General features: G+C 36.3%; 1 protein-coding gene across 1 annotated transcript in view; it reads left to right on the forward strand.

The window, feature by feature from the left end:
- The window catches only part of LOC106871887 (macrophage mannose receptor 1), a 24,508-nt gene extending 7,043 nt beyond the window's left edge, over positions 1-17,465 (forward strand). The window contains exons 2-3 of the mRNA XM_014918640.3: positions 5,611-5,784; positions 14,017-17,465. Of these exons, the coding sequence (XP_014774126.1) occupies positions 5,611-5,784; positions 14,017-14,255 (413 nt within the window). The 3' untranslated portion in view covers positions 14,256-17,465. The remainder of the gene's footprint in view (positions 1-5,610; positions 5,785-14,016) is intronic.
- The last annotated feature ends 1,128 nt before the right edge of the window (positions 17,466-18,593 follow it).

Consider the following 18,593-nt stretch of genomic DNA (forward strand, 5'->3'; position numbering starts at 1 on the left):
TCAAGTACTGCGCTACAAGACCACAAGTACCTCCCAACTGGCATACACAGGGCCTGGAGGTACTGCAATCCCAGAACCACAAACGGTAAGAGATCTGGGCATCAACATGTGTACTGATGCATCATTTCACATGCACATTGTCAAGTTGACAGCAAAGTGCAGACAACTGGCAGGGTGAATACTGAGGACATTCCGTACAAGGGATCAAAAAGTCATGTTGATTCTATGGAAGACATTTGTTCTGAGCCGCCTAGACTATTGCTCTCAGTTGTGGTCACCACACAGTGTTAAGCGGACAGCAGAACTCGAGGCAATTCAGCGGCACTATACAAAAAAGATCGCCACAGTCCAACAGATGAACTACAGGGAGCGACTGAGGGCACTAGGTCTCTACTCCCTGGAGCGCAGGCGGGAGAGATATGTAATAATATACATATGGAAAATACTGGAAGGACTGGTGCCAAACTTTGGTATCAAGTACTACAGGAATGCCCGCATGGGTCGCCACTGCATGGTGCCAAAGTTACCGTCCACTGCATCTCACATAAGAACGAGATACTGCAGCAGCCTCGGTTTCAGAGGACCTCAGCTCTTCAATGCCCTGCCAAAACATTTGAGAGACATGCAAGACATGGATGCGGAGGTCTTCAAGACAAAACTTGACGCTTTCCTCTCCACGATACCAGACGAACCAATGGCTCATAATGAGACGCAGTTTAGGGCAGCTGTGTCAAATTCTCTTATACACCAGATGTGCCATCAAAACTCTTGATTGGACCATGTCAGGTGGGGGAGAAGAGCCATGCAAGGAACGTGAAAATCACGGTGGTGCACCAGCATGACCGCAGCCACTTGGCTGAAACACATAAATAAAATTAAAAAAAAAAAAAAATATATATGTATATATATATGTGTATATGTATATATGTCTGTGTATATATATATGTATGTATATATATATATATGTATGTATCAACATTTGTAGTGATGAATCATTTCACATGCACATTGTCAAGTTGACAGCAAAGTGCAGACAACTGGCAGGGTGGATACTGCGGACATTCCGTACGAGGGATCAAAAAGTCATGTTGACTCTATGGAAGACATTTGTTCTGAACCGCCTAGACTATTGCTCTCAGTTGTGGTCACCACACAGTGTTAAGCGGACAGCAGAACTCGAGGCAATTCAGCGGCACTATACAAAAAAGATCGCCACGGTCCAACAGTTGAACTACAGGGAGCGACTGAAGGCACTAGGTCTCTACTCCCTGGAGCGCAAGCGGGAGAGATATGTAATAATATACATATGGAAAATACTGGAAGGACTGGTGCCAAACTTTGGTATCAAGTACTACAGGAATCCCCGCACGGGTCGCTACTGCATGGTGCCAAAGGTACCATCCACTGCATCTCACATAAGAACGAGATACTGCAGCAGCCTCGGTTTCAGAGGACCTCAGCTCTTCAATGCCCTGCCAAAACATTTGAGAGACATGCAAGACATGGATGCGGAGGTCTTCAAGACAAAACTTGACGCTTTCCTCTCCACGATACTAGACGAACCAATAGCTCGTAATGAGACGCAGTTTAGGGCAGCTATGTCAAATTCTCTTATACACCAGATGTGCCATCAAAACTCTTGATTGGACCATGTCAGGTGGGGGAGAAGAGCCATGCAAGGAACGTGAAAATCACGGTGGTGCACCAGCATGGCCGCAGCCACTTGGCTGAAACACATAAATAAATAAATAAATAAATATGTATGTATATATATATACATATATATATATATATATATATATATATGTATGTATGTATGCATATATATATGTATGTATATATATATATATATATATATATATATATATATATATATATATATATGTATATGTACATATATATATATATATATATATGTATATGTATATATATATATATATGTATGTATATATATATGTATGTATATATATATGTAAGTATATATATATATGTATATATGAATGTATATATATATATATATCAATATATATATATATGTATATATATATATATGTATTTGTGTATATATATATATATATATATATATATATATATATATATATATATATATATGGGAGAATATACAAATAATAACAACAGACGAGGACAGGTGGTGTAAATAACAAAACTATATATTAGTATGACGCTCGGGAATACGGAAAGTCTTTGACATTTCGAGCTATTTACACAGACATACACTCAAACATATACACATAGACACATATCTATTTACATACATATTTATATACATCAGTGGTCAGTGAGGAAGGGAGGCAGAGAGATAGAGGTAGGGGAGGAGATAGAGATGAGAAAGGGATTTTTTTGCATTACGTATATCTACTAGGCTGTATCAAGGAGTTCTCCAAATAGTTCTTTGCGCGCCAACAGTTGGTAACACATCGTTGTGTGCGTACTGAGAGCTAACAGTGACCTTCACGAGGCAATGTGCCGATTGACATTTCTGTATTTACTTCGTAAGTTCTGAAATTTGTTTGTTTCTGACCACGTGTATGCTGTAGTCTACTATTTTGTCATATTCAGGAAGCTCGAACAAACAGCCAACGTAAAATGTTGTGCTAAAATTTGGGAAGTCAACAGCAGAAACATTGAACATGCTTTGGCAAGTTTACGGTAAGGAGGCAACGGGTCGAACGCAATGTTTCGGCTGCTTCAAAAGCGGGTGAACGCCCCTGTAAACAATGAATGATCTGGAAGACCTGTCACGAGCGTCACCTCCGAAAATGTGGAGTAAATTCATCAGATTGTGCATGACGATCGTTGGAAGACACTCAACGACATTGCTGATGTTGTTGGTCTATCGCATGAGTCCATGCAGGCAATCGTAACATCTGAAATGAACATGCGACGTGTTTCTGCCAGGTTTGTCCCTCACCTGCTGACTACTAAGCAGAAAGAATATTGCGTTGAAATCTGTCAAGGTTCTATGTCAACGTGCCGCTGGTGACCCATCCTTCATGTCGAGGAACATCACCGTTGACGAGAGTTGGGTCTACGGGTACGAACCTGAGACGAAGCAGCAATCGTCACAATGGAAAAACCCTCCATCTCCACGACCGAAGAAGGCACGACAGAGACGCAACTCGATCAAGAGCATGCTCATCGCTTTCTTTCGATATCCGCGGTCTTATGTATCGAGAATTCAACCCGCAGACCGTCAATCGAGAGTTCTACTGTGATGTTTTGAAGTGCCTGGGGAGTGAACATTAGGCGAATACGGCTGGATCAGTAGAGCGCAAAAAACTGGATGCTTAACGATGAGAATGCACCCTGTCACGGAGTTCTCCTCTCTCGTCAGTTTCTCGCTAAATACAACGTGGTATCGCTCCCGCATCCACCATATTCACCAGGTTTAGCACCTCCGGACTTCTATATTTTCCCCAAGATGAAAAGGTTATTCAAAGGTTGCCGTTTTAACACCATTGACGAGATCAAGTGCGAATCGCAAATGGTCCTCGACTCGCTTACGGAAAACATTTAGGCCGGATTACAAAAGTAGCAGGAACGCTGGGACCGGTGTATTGCTGCTCAAGTTGACTACTTCGAAGGAGACAATGTTAAAACTTTTTTTATTACACATAACTTGTCCGTGAACTGTTTGATATCACCTTGTTTGATATCACCTTGAGGGTAAATTTGGGGAAATGTGTTGCTGAGAGAGGAAGTCTAAAGTTTGCAGGAAAGTCAGATAAATAGAAATTACTGAGCACATTTGATTAAAGTGGAGTTAGGAGTTAAAATTGTGGGTGGGAATAACATCATTGCAACTAATAGAAAAAATCGGAGGTATTATGTATACGAGCTGATGCTGAAATGTTCTTGTCTTTGGGAAAAAGAAAATACAGGAGGATCAGTTAATTATGATTTTATTCAACTTTTTCCCTTCTCAGATTCACAGACATTACATCGGTCCTTCAGTTTCCCTAAGCCCTGTAAAATGAACTCAGAAAGTTGAGCCTACAACCAAGCCTCTGTAGCAGCGATCACTTCCGAAGAGGCATGAAATTATCATTATTATAAAAACTACTGCTTGCTAATTTAATTAACAGGGGTATTTTCCTGCGATGTGATAATAACACATCTCGAATCTCAAGAATATTTCTTAGAGGTCTTGCAGAATACAAGTCAGTACGTTTGTGTTAGACTGCAATGTGTGTCTGAATTCCTATATCCTTTCAACTCTTTTGGGTATTGTGTTGACTGCACCAATTAAAACAGGAATGTCTTTAATATGTAATCTAATATCGATAGACTGTGTAGCGATTAGAATGAACTAGGGTTGGATTTGAACTCAGTAATTTAATACATTAAAAAATTACAAGTTAATTTGTCTGATCATTTACTTATTCTCCCTCATCCCAGCCACAAATTAAAATTGAGAACAGCTCAAAGATATTAACAGTTTATGATGCTAAGCTCCAGGTCACCTCATATCGAATGGACCTCTGATCCAAAGCATTCCAGGTATAACCACTCTGTTATTTTAAAAAAGATGCGGTGTAACATCTGTGCTGCTATACCGAACTCATTAAATGATGTTTTTTAGTGTTTTTGTTGTTGACTCAACTCTTCATGAACCGTATTAATGAATGACAGAAGGTGTATTCTTTGCATATTTAACAGAAGAGTGGAATATAAAACAGTTTTATCTGCAAAGGAATTTTCGGTTCTAAGCGGCTGAGAGGACATTGTTATTAGAGTTAGAAGAGCTTAGAAGAGATTATTTAATCCGTGTAAAGTACATTACTCGATAATTGAAGACCCATTAAAGAACCAGTCGCTTCTTATGCAGCAGAAAAACGTCCTGTTAAGAATCTCCCAATCAAATTTGAAGATGAAGTTGATAAATGAGCATTAATTTACTGGAAGATTCTCAATCAGTTATAGTTTAAAATCGAACCCACAATATGTCTCATATCAAAGTTGTCAAGACATGTAACTATAAATGTGTCATGTAAGAAATATGATAAATATGACTATTACAAATCACTGAGTAACGGGAAAAGACACAAGGTGATAAAAAAGGGAACCTTTAATAATAGGCTAGAAATGCTTGAGATAAGAGCAATAATCGGGATATTCGTAAGTTAGAAAGGTTACTTCTTTACGCTTTAATTATGCAGTAATCAGTTTCTATACACATTCATTAAGAGGTGAGGAATATCAACATAGGTGAGTTTAACACCAGCTTCTGAGCACACATTTCTAACGTTGGTGGATGGAATATCGATCGGTTACGCTATCCTGATGTATTGTGAGGAATAAAAGATTTAACACATAATAACTATGTGCATGGCAGGATGAGAGAATGCTGTAGTAAAGAAAATTTTAGAAAGAGATTAGTTGTGTACGCAAAAACAAAACTGGAAGGCAAATGATTAACAGTTCTGCTTGTCGGCCTGCAGTTACAAATCAGTCTGAATTGAGGTGTACTGAGTGAGAGAAAATATTACTAAGTCAGTCAAAAGTTAATAGCGGCCTGAAATTAACATAAGTTATTACCTCTCCAAAAGATTTAACACATGAAACATATTTTTCCTTGTCTTCCTATAGCTGAATGTCCAACGTCAGCCGGCTACACTTATTCACCAGAATTTAGATTATGTTTTCAAATAAGTTCAGAAAAAGCATCATGGAATCACGCGGCAGACATTTGCAATGAGGACCGAGGACAACTTATTCACATGAAAAATATAGAAATAATGTACTATATACAAGACAAATTGAGTGAGTAACAGTTTGCTATTTTATACACACACTCCCACACACATAACACGCTCTCACGCTCTCTCTCCCTCTCTCTCTCAAACATACACAAACACACACACACACACACACACACACACATACACACACACGCTCGCACGCGCGCACACAAGCGCAAATGCACTCAAGATATATCAAATTTCATAAACTATAACTGTTCAATGAAATTCTTGATTTAAATTTTCTGCCATTTTGCAAATTACATTCCGTTTTTCTTGCAATTTTTCTTTTATTTGTACTTTCTATTCTGATTATTTTTTTGCAAATAGAAAATACATCAATTTTTGATAAAATATCGAATGTAGTCACTTATTTCGAACATATTTTAAAAAGAATTATATTATATTATCATTTATTTTCAATGCGTTACAAAAGAAAATTTGTTGCCCGTTGAAAATTATTCAAGTAACGATTAATATTAGTGACGTTCTGCACATTATACTTAACAATTCGAATGAATATTGAAACAAAGGAAATATTTTGTGATATATTACAGCTTTACATTGTTTGAGATTTTACGGAATATAATTTCTGTTTAATCAATGTTTAAGAATTATGGAATATCTTTTAGGACATGCCCTCTTCAATATTAAAAGCTGATGGCCGTATCATTTCGAATTGGGACTTTGCTTTACCTTGTAACAAACATAGTATTGACAATGTGAATATACTATCAGCAAAATAAATCCATTTATAAATTTTGATTTTGGTTTCAATCAACATGTTAATGATTATAATGGAACGGCAGAGTCGATTAAATTGATAATCGAATTCATGAGTCACTATATCAAACTCCAATAATAACTTAGGTTTAGTGTGTTCAGTTTTGAGTATATATTTTAACAGACGAAATAAATAATTTACCTGCTATATTGGTCAGCTCAACGCCCTCCATTAGCATATCATTTATTCTTCATTTATATATAATAATAATAATAATAATAATAATAATAATAATAATAATAATAATAATAATAATAATACAAGGTAAGAAAAGCGTGTTAGATTCTTCAGAGATAATAAAATGTTCAAAAATAACCCCAAAAATTTCTACAGGAAGATAGGGAAAACACCAGTAACAATAAAGTCTGTCCCATCAAAAGAAGAAGTGCAAGAATTTTGGAATAAAATCTGGGCAGAAGATAAAACACACAATGAAAAGGCCCCTTGGATTGATAGAATATCTACAGACCTAGACTCCTTAGAGGAGTAAAAGTGGGAGAGGGTCAAGGTAGAAGATATAAGATCTGCTCTCAGGAGGTCAAGCAAATGGAAGTCTCCAGGAAAGGATAAAATTCCTAACTTCTGGTTGAATGCCTTCCCAGAGAGCCATGAACTGCTAACAAAACTTTACAACGATGTTTTGCAAAATCCTAGTTTGATGCCCTCTTGGCTAGTTAATGGTTTAACATTCCTGCTTCCAAAAAATGAGGAAACAAACGAACCAAAAAATTATCGACCCATAACCTGCTTAACAACAATGTATAAGACGCTAACATCTGTCCTAACCGAGTACACCTATAGTTTTTTAATAGAAAGTAGCATATTCCCTAATGAACAAAAGGGATGTAAACGTGGATCTTATGGTTGTAAAGATCAGTTACTCATCAATAAGATGATCTTAGAAGATTGTCACAAGCGACACAAAAACTTGTCAATAGCCTGGATAGACTATAACAAGGCCTTTGATAGTCTACCACATAGCTGGATTAGGAAATGTCTGGAAATGTATAAAATAGCTTCTACTCTGCGAAACTTTTTATCTGTAAGTATGAGATCATGGAGAACCACACTGACGTTGAACAATGACAATGAATCTCTAAATGCTGGAGATGTAAGAATTTCATGTGGCATTTTCCAGGGTGACTCACTATCACCACTCCTCTTCTGTCTAGCCCTAATACCGCTCTCAAAATTGCTCAATGATGCACAGTATGGTTATAAAATATTTGACAAAAATATAAATCATCTCATTTACATGGATGATTTAAAGCTCTTTGCAAAAAATGACCAACAACTCAAAGGCCTACTAGCGATTGTTAAACAATTCAGTGATGACATCAGGATGCAATTTGGCCTTGATAAATGTGAAAAAGCTACCTTTATCAAAGGAAAAATGACAAAAACATCTAATGTGAACCTTGACCAGCAAAATGTCATAAAAGAGTTAGAACCAGCGGAGAGTTACAAATACCTAGGGGTAATTGAAGGGGACAATATCAAACATTCAGTGATGAGGGAAAGGATCAGCAGAGAATGTTATCGCAGGGTGAGAGCAATACTGAAGACAGAGCTGAATACGAGAAACAGGATCGAAGCGATCAATGCTCTGGCCATACCAGTCGTGACTTACAGTGTCAATATCGTTAACTGGTCAATTACTGAAATATGTAATGTTGACAGAAAAATACGAAAACTGTTGACAATGTATAGAATGCACCACCCTAAGGCATATATAGACCGTCTTTATCTGCCAAGAAAAGAGGGAGGCCGAGGACTTCTACAGCTGGCATTAACAATGAAGGTAGCCACAATTGGCCTAGACACCTATCTGAAAAACTCTGAGGACTGGATGCTAAAACTTGTCTCAAAACATGAAAGCAAGAAAGCATCTTACTCAGTAACAAAACAGGCAAAGGAATATCTAAGTGAATTCCAATGGCAACAAATTCAAGAATTAGACGAACTAGAAACACCTGCAGAAAAAGCTAAGCGCTTGAAAACCCGTGCCAAAATTGCTGCCTTAGATATTATGACTGAAAAATGGCATGGAAAACCTCTCAATGGCAAATACCCAAAGAGAGCGAATAATGCAGATATTGACAAAGCCCTTACCCACCAATGGTTAATGGCCTCTGGCTTGAAATCAGAAACAGAGGGGTTTATCATAGCAGCCCAAGATCAATGCCTACCTACTAAGAACTACCAGGCCAACATATTAAAGAACGGCAGCTCCCCATTATGTCGTATATGCCAACAACAAAATGAGACCATCGATCATGTTGTCTCCATGTGCAGTCTGCTTGCGCCTACAGAGTATCTCAACAGGCATGATAGAGCTGCACAATATATTCACTGGGTAATATGCAAAAACCTGGACTTGCCCCATGATAAAAACTGGTGGGAACACAAACCACCCCCAGTACTTGAAAATGATCACATTGCACTCCTCTGGAACTTCACCATTCAAACTGACAGAAAGATAGACGCAAATAGGCCAGACATCATACTGAAAGACTTCAGACAAAAATCATGCTTCCTCATTGATATGACTGTCCCAATCGATATAAACGTATCTGTCAAGACCTACCAAAAACTGAGCAAATATAAAGATCTTGAAATAGAAATTAGCAAAATGTGGAATCTGAAGACGAAAACAATACCTATTGTCATAGGTGCCCTGGGAATGACAGCGAAACGGGCTGATTACTACCTAGCTCAGATACCAGGAAACCCCAAAATGGCTGAAGTTCAAAAGATAGTGCTCATGGGAACTGCCCATATCCTACGTAAAATACTGTCTTTGCGATCTCAAATTTTAAAACAAACACATAATTTTCTTATGGCTTCTTAAACATTCACTAGAACAAAACTGTACAAATCCAAATATATGGTACCCTAGGCATAACACCTACATGAACTTCTAACTTGTTGTCTCTTGAGGTCTCTGGGTGAGACTTGGATCCAACTTGTACAAATGCAAAACAAAAGTCAAACATAAAATAATAATAATAATAATAATAATAATAATAATAATAATAATAATAATAATAATAATAATAATAATAATAATAATAATAATATGAAAACAAAAGAATGAATGAGACCTCGATATTATGTAAATAGAGGAATTTATCTATAATATAATATGTGACAATTAGTCGGTTGCCATAAGAGAACTCAGAGTTTCGGATGTCGGGTCGGAATTCTGCTCCGGCATCTCGTCAGTTATTAAGACAAAGAAAAATGCTATGAAAATGACCGCAATGAAACTATGAAAATTTCTCCGCAATCAGTGTAATAGACTACAAGACACCACCCGCCTCAAATTTTAGATTTTGTGCCTATGTCAAAAATAATTTCGTGCTCTTCAACGAATCATATCCTACCGTATATATTAATTCAATTGAATTCTTGTTATTTACGTCACATAACTAGATACGGAAATATCTTTCACCATCACGTGGCAAAAAAAAAAAAAATCAGCAGCGGTAAAGAAATAGTTTAACGTATACCATGTTTTCATGTTCATATATATATATATATATATATATATATATATATGAAGATGACAGTTAAGACAAACAAAAGAGCTATGAGAATGACCGTTAAATAAAGGGAAATTACCCGAATAGGAAGAAAGTAAAAATACTCGAAGGTAAACCCACGCTCATAGAATCCGCGTATGCGCGCATGTACATACATACATGCACATGCGCGCACGCACACCCAAGTGAATGTGCATATATGCATATGCTCACTCACATTCGTGTGGAACACATGCAAGCACGCCCACATATACACCTATATATATACATGCATATGCATGCATACACATGTACACATATACATACCTGCAAACACGCACATACACACGTATATATACCCATACGCGCACAATTATGTTCATATATACGTTTCTATACGCACATGCACAAATATTCGGGTAATTTCCCTTTATTTAACGGTCATTCTCATAGCTCTTTTGTTTGTCTTAATAACTGACGAGATGCCGGAGCAGAATTCCGCCCTGACATCCGAAAATCTGAGTTTTATTATGGTAACCAACTAATTGTCACATATTATATATATATATATATATATATATATATATATATATATATATATATATATAAATGAACATGAAAAGGATCTTTCTGAATTGACGGGCACCAGTTGTTTTCTTAACGAAACACTTTCAAACTTGCGATACTGGTAGAATGTGTCATATAAAACATCTTTTTCTCTTAGCCTTCTTAACAAAAATTTCTACATCGCAAGTTATTTCATGTTGAAGTTGTATTTCTGTAATTTCAACCAATCACTGACGTCTATTCAGCTGAATACAGTTACTGCTGTTTTTGTAAACAATAATTTTCGCCAGTGTCAAGATCGTTATTCCCTGTTAATTATATCCTTATTCCCTTGTAAGTGTTTAGGGTCTTAGGGTTAGAGTTAGGGTTAGGGTTATGAGTTAGGTTATGGCAAAAATAATCATAACCCTAACCCTAACCCTAAAACTAACCCTAACTCTAAAACCCGAACCCTAACCCTAAAACCTTAAAGCTAAAACCAGTACAAACGCACGAACGATGTTATAAATAACAGTACCGCCGATAGTTGTTGTTGACAAACAACGGCACTAATTTTATCCAAGGGAAAAGATCAACTAGATAGAAATAACTGTTAAATTATCTTTTCTCCATACTTACTGTCACTAGAAAAGATCACATAAGGCCTCGTGTAGGTAGTGATCCACTAAATGACGGATGGTATCGTGAATGAGATCTTTGGTATTAAGTCATCCCGTTGTTCAGGGCAAGCCCAAGGCTAAATATCAACTACTGCTGCAGCTGCAGCAGCAAATACTCCATACTCCTCCTCCTACTTTTCCCTCCTCCTCCTCCTCCTCCTCCTCCTCCTCCTACTACTACTACTACTACTACTACTACTACTACTACTACTACTACTACTACAACGTTAATAAATTTCTCAAGATGTACTTTGCATTCAGCTTGAAAGGTACTTATATCATAAATATGTGATCAACTTTCATATTATTCATAATCTTATACTATAGAAACACATTGCAGATTGTCCTAAGAGAAAGAAATATCAATTTTGAAGGAAATTTTACAGCTAGGTAATGAGTGCTAGTAACTTTGTTTTATTGCATATCGTAATGGCTATAAACAATATCGAATATTTGCATTACAAAAGCAAAGTTGTAAAAGCAAAATCCATTATCTTTCTTCTCATAAAGAAAATCTATTCCTTCTTAAGCCTTCATTATAATCATCTGTTTTACTAACAATGATTAAATCGTACTTGGTTAAGATATTACACGAATCTTCTTTCACCTGTGTAAAACTTGAATAATTAAAGTTCACGACCTATTATCTATCCTCTTTCCATGATCAGCTTGATGTATTGGTGAACAGTCAACAGAGTTGGAGAGCATAAAGATTAAAGTTGTAGCTGAGAAAATGTCAGCTGACATGGAGGACAAGAAAGTAGCTGAATATTGGAAAGATTTACCTGTATCATGATGATTTGTGGGGTGTTTCAAAATGCCGATCTCATGGCTTCTGCTCAAAGTTCTGTGCGCAATGAAAGAGCAATAAGATCTGATACGGTCATCATGAAAATGTAGTTATCCCAAAATGTGATGGTCTTTGGGAGTGTCTCCAGTAATGATGACGTCATACATCCCACATCCTTGAACAGGGATTAAAGCTCAATACACTTAACTATGTGAAGCTGCTAGAGACTGCAGTCAAACCCTACCTGAAGAGGGTTACTACTGGAAGGCCATATGTGTCGTGGTAGGATTCATCGCCTTGCCATACTTCTTGAAAGATTCAAAGTGGTTGTCGTAGAATATCTACGACTTCATCTGCTCCAACTTGGGAGATCCTAATTTCCCCAATTTTCATCCAACGGATCACTATGTGTGGGGCGCAGTTGAGAAGGACACCAACTGCCCTGCCGGCAACATTAAAGCCGTGCTGATAGCCGAGATCAAGGAGGTGTCTGAAGCCTTCCCATACACACATTGAGGAACGCATGTGCCAAGTTTCGGAGCTGTCTTGAGGCCGTGATGGAAGCTGAGGACGGTATTTTGAGTATACCGTTATTTGCTAGCCATAACCTAGTTGATATTTGTTATAATGAGGATCCTTGTCGACTTGTATGTTATTGTCGGCACTGTTATATTCTTGTCGCCACTTTTACGTTGTGGTGGTATTCCACGTCTTACCTTTGACTCGTCTATCGTGCTCTCGCTGATAGCTGCGCAAGATAATAACTTTTAAACGTCTACCTTGACGGTAAATTCGAACTCGTATATATCACGTAACTGACTCTAACTCCAACTGAGAACTCTTACAACGAGTGTACTACTACTGACCTCCTACATCGACTGATTATCTGGCTTGTCACGTGGAAAGCGGGGTACCATTTTCACTACAACAATATTTAAAAACATTTTAAATATATTTAAAAACTTTTTGGATGGAATTTTCTTTTCATTTTATGCAAACTTTCAAATTTAACCTGAACACCCTGTATGTTGATTTCTATAATGTGCTCAAAGCTCAAAGATTTGGGTAGCAAAGATCAATTAAATCGACTTTCGTCACTAGAGAGAACGAGATCCCAAGCCCAATCTGAGTTCAGATAACACCCTGTCGGCAAAATCTGAACTCTGGATGTAAAAATTGTGGGTAATAGCTATAGGGCTTTGTTCTTAACGCGTCTTTTTCTACTTTGATTTTGCAAATTACTGTATTTTCTTTGCATTAGTTATGATAATATAAGGAATTTTTTTATTTCAGTAAAAGTGCAGTTCAGTGACTGAAACCAGCATACATTAATGTTCGGATTGTTAGTTTATTTTACCTGAAACAGGTTTATTTGCATTAGAAGCGTAGAAATGTGTGTCCGAAAACAGAACCTACATCGTAGGTATTGTTTTAGCCACTTATGCCGATTTGAAAACTTTTTTCAATCCAAGGCATACTGAATTAGGTTTAATACGATAGTCCATTAGATTTTGGAAATGTTATGTACCTGTGTATGAATTATGTTTGTATTTATAAATATTATTTCAAAACGGATATGGGGCCGCGCATTACATTTCGCCGTTTCAAAATATTTAGCTATTTCTCTACTACACTAAAAATGGGGCACACTACCGGATCATATGCAGCTGTGGTGTGTGTTGCAGCACAGTGGATGAAAATATCTATATTGAGTGATCGATCATTTGACTGGTTACAAAATGCATGATGTAATCCAGAATACACTTTGTCGGCAAAATTAAGCAGGATGTCATGATTGATTACGGCCACGCTGGGGCTTAACCACAGCAATAACAAGAATAACAAGAAAATATTATAATGGTCAAATATACATCGAATAATAAATTTTTGCAAACTGATTCTTTACTTGTGTTTTATGTTTGATTTTCAGATCAGTGGTCCGACGTGAATTTTTATTTTGGATTATCAAAAGATATTAATAAGAACGTCTTTGTATGGCAGAATGGAGAAGTACCTACGTTTGATTTCTGGATGGAGGATAGACCTGACAACCATGGGGGCAATCAGGACTGTGGACTTTTAGATAAAAGAAGTAATCACAGCTGGAATGATGAACTTTGTAACTTGGCGACCGGTGAGAGATATATATGCGAGATAGTCGTGCGATAAATGTGTAGCTGAAAAAACCGTAACGCACACGTGCACACACAGACACACACACACACATATACATATACATACTCTTATATATTTATGTGTGTGTGTATGTATACATGTATATATGTCTGTGTGTATATATGTGTATATATGTATATATATATGTATACATATATAGATATATATATAGAGAGAGAAAGAGAGTTAAAGAGAGACAGTCAGACAGAAACAGCGAAAGTGAGAGAGACAGATAGACAGACAGACAGACAGTGACAGAGAGTGAAAGAGAGAGAGAGAGAGAGAGAGAGAGAGAGAGAGAGAGAGAGAGAGAGAAAGAGAGAGAGAGAGAGAGAGAAAGAGAGAGAGAGAGAAAGTGTGTGTTAAAGTAGATAGGTAAAGCAAACAATTTGGCTAGACTTGACGAGGATACTTAAATTATATACTAAAAGGTTTGGATCATCCTGACGAAAATTCTTCGTATCTTATATATAGATATATATATATGTGTGTGTGTGTGTGTGTGTGTGTGTGTGTGTGTGTGTGTGTGTGTGTGTAAGAAATAATTAAGATTCAGTTGAATTAGGTACTTCAGTTTAAGCACCAAGTCAGTCCTGTATTATCCGCACACCTCGAAGTAAGGTGAGTAAAATAAATAATAAAAAGCAACAGGATATCAAGTAGTAATGCGGTACGACCATTTCAAGCGGCTCCATTTAATTGAACAATGCAATCATTACATCAATTCAAATGCAGTGCAATCTTAAGCTGCACAATAAAAGAAAACAAAATGTATATGGAATTTCAACAGGTAGGATACATTAATATGTTTTCTTAAATATTTTAGCAGAGGAAGATGAAGGAAGAAATTCATGTTGTCACCATTGTAGCAGAAATGGCTAATAAAAAAACAGGCTACAATTCCCTAGAATAGCATGGAGCTTAGTGGGTTCATAGGGTTGTAATTCATTTACAATTTATTTATCTCTTTATCAACTACTGTGTATGTTTTGAATAAAGAACAAGAGTGAGTTGACAGCTCATGGCTGGCTATTGGTCATAAATATTATCATAGGTATCTCCCACCTCCCAAGCGAAAAGAAACAAAACTTTAAGGAGAGTCAATTAGGTAGAAGTAATTGTCTAAAAAAAGAGGAGGGGTAGGGAAGGATTTTAAATCTTGATGTTAATCACCACTTAAAGGGGCAGGAGACTATGACAACTTAAGATGCTCATACAGGGAAAATATTATTTGGGGTACGATGGGGGAACGATTAAAAACAATAGCTATGTCGTAAAAAGTAACCTAAAAAGAGGGGGTAATAGGTATGGAAGTAGTGAGGGCAGTAAAAGGTATTCAAACCGAAGTGGTTTTATGGGATGTAATATTATAAATGTTATTGTATGTATGGTTTTATAGTTTCTGGGGCGTATAGGATTTAGTCAAGGGAGACTTACTTCTATATCACTACTAATACATAATATGACTAGTTGGGTAGAAATTCATAGAAAGGTAAAATAGTGTAATCGCCAAAATAGGATGAAGTAAGACTAACCAGGCAGGGATTATCATGGGATAATAATACATATAGCACAACGCATAGTCACTTCTACTACATTAGCGACAACATGAATTTCTTCCATCTTCTTACTGTCTTAAAATATTTAAGAAAATTTATATTAATGTATCCTACCTGTTAAAATTCCATATATATATATATATATATATATATATAGACCCTGCTATGTCAAGATGGACTTATATATTCTTCCTCTGCTCTCTCCCACTTGGTTTTAATATGTTGCCACATTTGTAATATGTCTTTTTTCTACATTTTTTCGTGCAGCTGAAGATTGCTCTTCATATTGCATTTAAGGTAATGCTCACATTACTTAAATAAATTGAAGTAGCATGAAACGTGCGTACTGCAATCACTTTTGAAATCCGTGTTGCTTATTATTTGATTTTAATCACCCATCCTTTTGGGATGTGATATTCGGGTGCCTTCGCATAAGTACCATATTCAAGCCTTGAATCTATATCTAAACCGTATATATATATATATATATATATATATATATATATATTGTGTGTGTGTGTGTGTGCAGCTGAAGATAGCTCTGCATTTAAATTGATGTAATAATTGCATTGTTCAATCAAAATTTATATATATATATTTTATATAAGTATGGATTTGTATGTCGGTATATGTAAATATATATATGTACACATACGTGCCTGTGTAAGTGTGTGTATTTGTATGCATGCATCTTTATATATACAAAGATGGATACGAATGAGTGTGTATGTGTGTGAATGCGCGTGAACATACATAAGCTTGTATGAGTTGAAGTATGTATGCATATATATCCACGTGGGGGTACGTATGTTTGTATACACATTCACACATATACATTCTTACTTTCGTTTCCTACTAACCTACCACACATGTCTATTTATAGCAATTTCGGCTCCTTTATATATTCTTCATTCCACCTCAATTTTTACTACCAGCAACAATGCCCACTTACATTTCACCCTACTCTTATCTTCTCTCTAACTTTTCTGTACCCATCCCTTAATCTCTATGAGACCACACCTACTCATATCTCATACTCTTTTACTCCTTACCCTCTCATCTCTTTCTCTCTCCCCTCACCTCTCCCTTCCTCCAATCACTTTATTATGGCCACTAACTAACACACCCTCTTTCATTTCGTTCCCTCTCTCTTCGTTTCTTTTTTGTCCCCCCTCTTTTTGCTTCTCTTTTCCCTCCCATTCTCTCTTCCAGTCTTTAATTTGACCTGTCTCCTCTCTCTAATCATATACATCTCTCCTTCCTCTATCTATCCATTAACACTACCAACACATTTTAATTCACATCCAAAAAACACCCCTCGGTCGACCAAGACTGTTTACAAGGCTCTATGCTTGGAATGACCACATATAACTACCACTGGAACTCACAAACTAGGTACAAGAAAATTTCTTTACCTAAAACATTTTTTCACCACTTATATACACCATTCTACTTGAATAATGGAACTGCAAATACAATATCCTTATGTATCTCACTTCTATATTCGTTCTCTTACTTCCCTCTGTATTTCATATCTTCTCTACAATAATTAACACTCAAACATTTTCTCGCACCGTCTCTGAAGAAGGGATATATAAAATATCCCGGAAACAGTTGTAAAACCTTTTCTTGATAAATGATATGAAATCTATTTACTGCCTTGAATTTTTTTTTATCTCATTCTGTCAATTTATATATATATATATATATAAGTATATATCTATGTGTATGTGTGTGTGTGTTTATATATGTATTTATATGTATGTATACATATATATATATATATATGTGTGTGTGTGTGTGTGTGTGTGTGTGTGTGTGTGTGTGTGTGTGTGTGTGTGTGTGTGTGTGTGTGTGTGTGTGTGTGTGTAAGGGAGAATTCACAATAAAAAAAACAAAAGACGAAGACAGGTGGTGTAGAAAACAAATAGATGTATTATTATAAAGCTCAGGAAGTGAAAAAGTCTTTAACGTTTTGAGCCCACGCTCTTCCACAGAAAGGAACACAGAAAGAAACAAGGAGAGAAAAAAATAATGTGTAGTGGCTAGCGATCTATACATATACATACACTTACACACACATACATAATATGTATGTAAGTACGTATGTATATACATGTATGATAGATCGCTAGCCACTACACATTATTTTTTTCTCTCCTTGTTTCTTTCTGTGTTCCTTTCTGTGGAAGAGCGTAGGCTTGAAACGTTAAAGACTTTTTCACTTCTCGAGCATTATACTAATACATCTGTTTGCTGTCTACACCACCTGTCTTCGACTTTTGTTTTTTTTTGTGAATTCTCCCTACATATATATATATATATATATATATATATATATATATATATATATATATATATATATATATATATATAATACATAAAGTGTACATTTAAACACATAAGAGAGATGTCCATAATAGGACATCTAACACGCTAGAACGAGCAGTGAAACTCCAAACCACAATTAGGGATAATTTCGAAAGGGAATGAAAAATAAAAACATTTACCATCTATTTCACGTGCCTCGTATTTATGTATTAATCTTGGCTTTCCTGCTGATGATAGCTGGCCTTGCAAAATATTTTATTTTGCTAAAAATAGCTTGAAACCATGGTTCAGGAAATAGATGGTATATGTTTTTATTTTTCATTCGGTTTCGAAATTATCCCTAATTGTGGTTTGGAGTTTGACTGCTCTTTCTAGCGGGTTAGATGTCCTATTATGTGTTTAAATGTACATTGCATGTATTTATTTGAATAATATATAGTCT

The sequence above is a fragment of the Octopus bimaculoides genome, chromosome 1 (assembly GCF_046866305.1).
Source record: "Octopus bimaculoides isolate indiv1 chromosome 1, ASM4686630v1, whole genome shotgun sequence".
Classification (NCBI taxonomy): domain Eukaryota; kingdom Metazoa; phylum Mollusca; class Cephalopoda; order Octopoda; family Octopodidae; genus Octopus; species Octopus bimaculoides.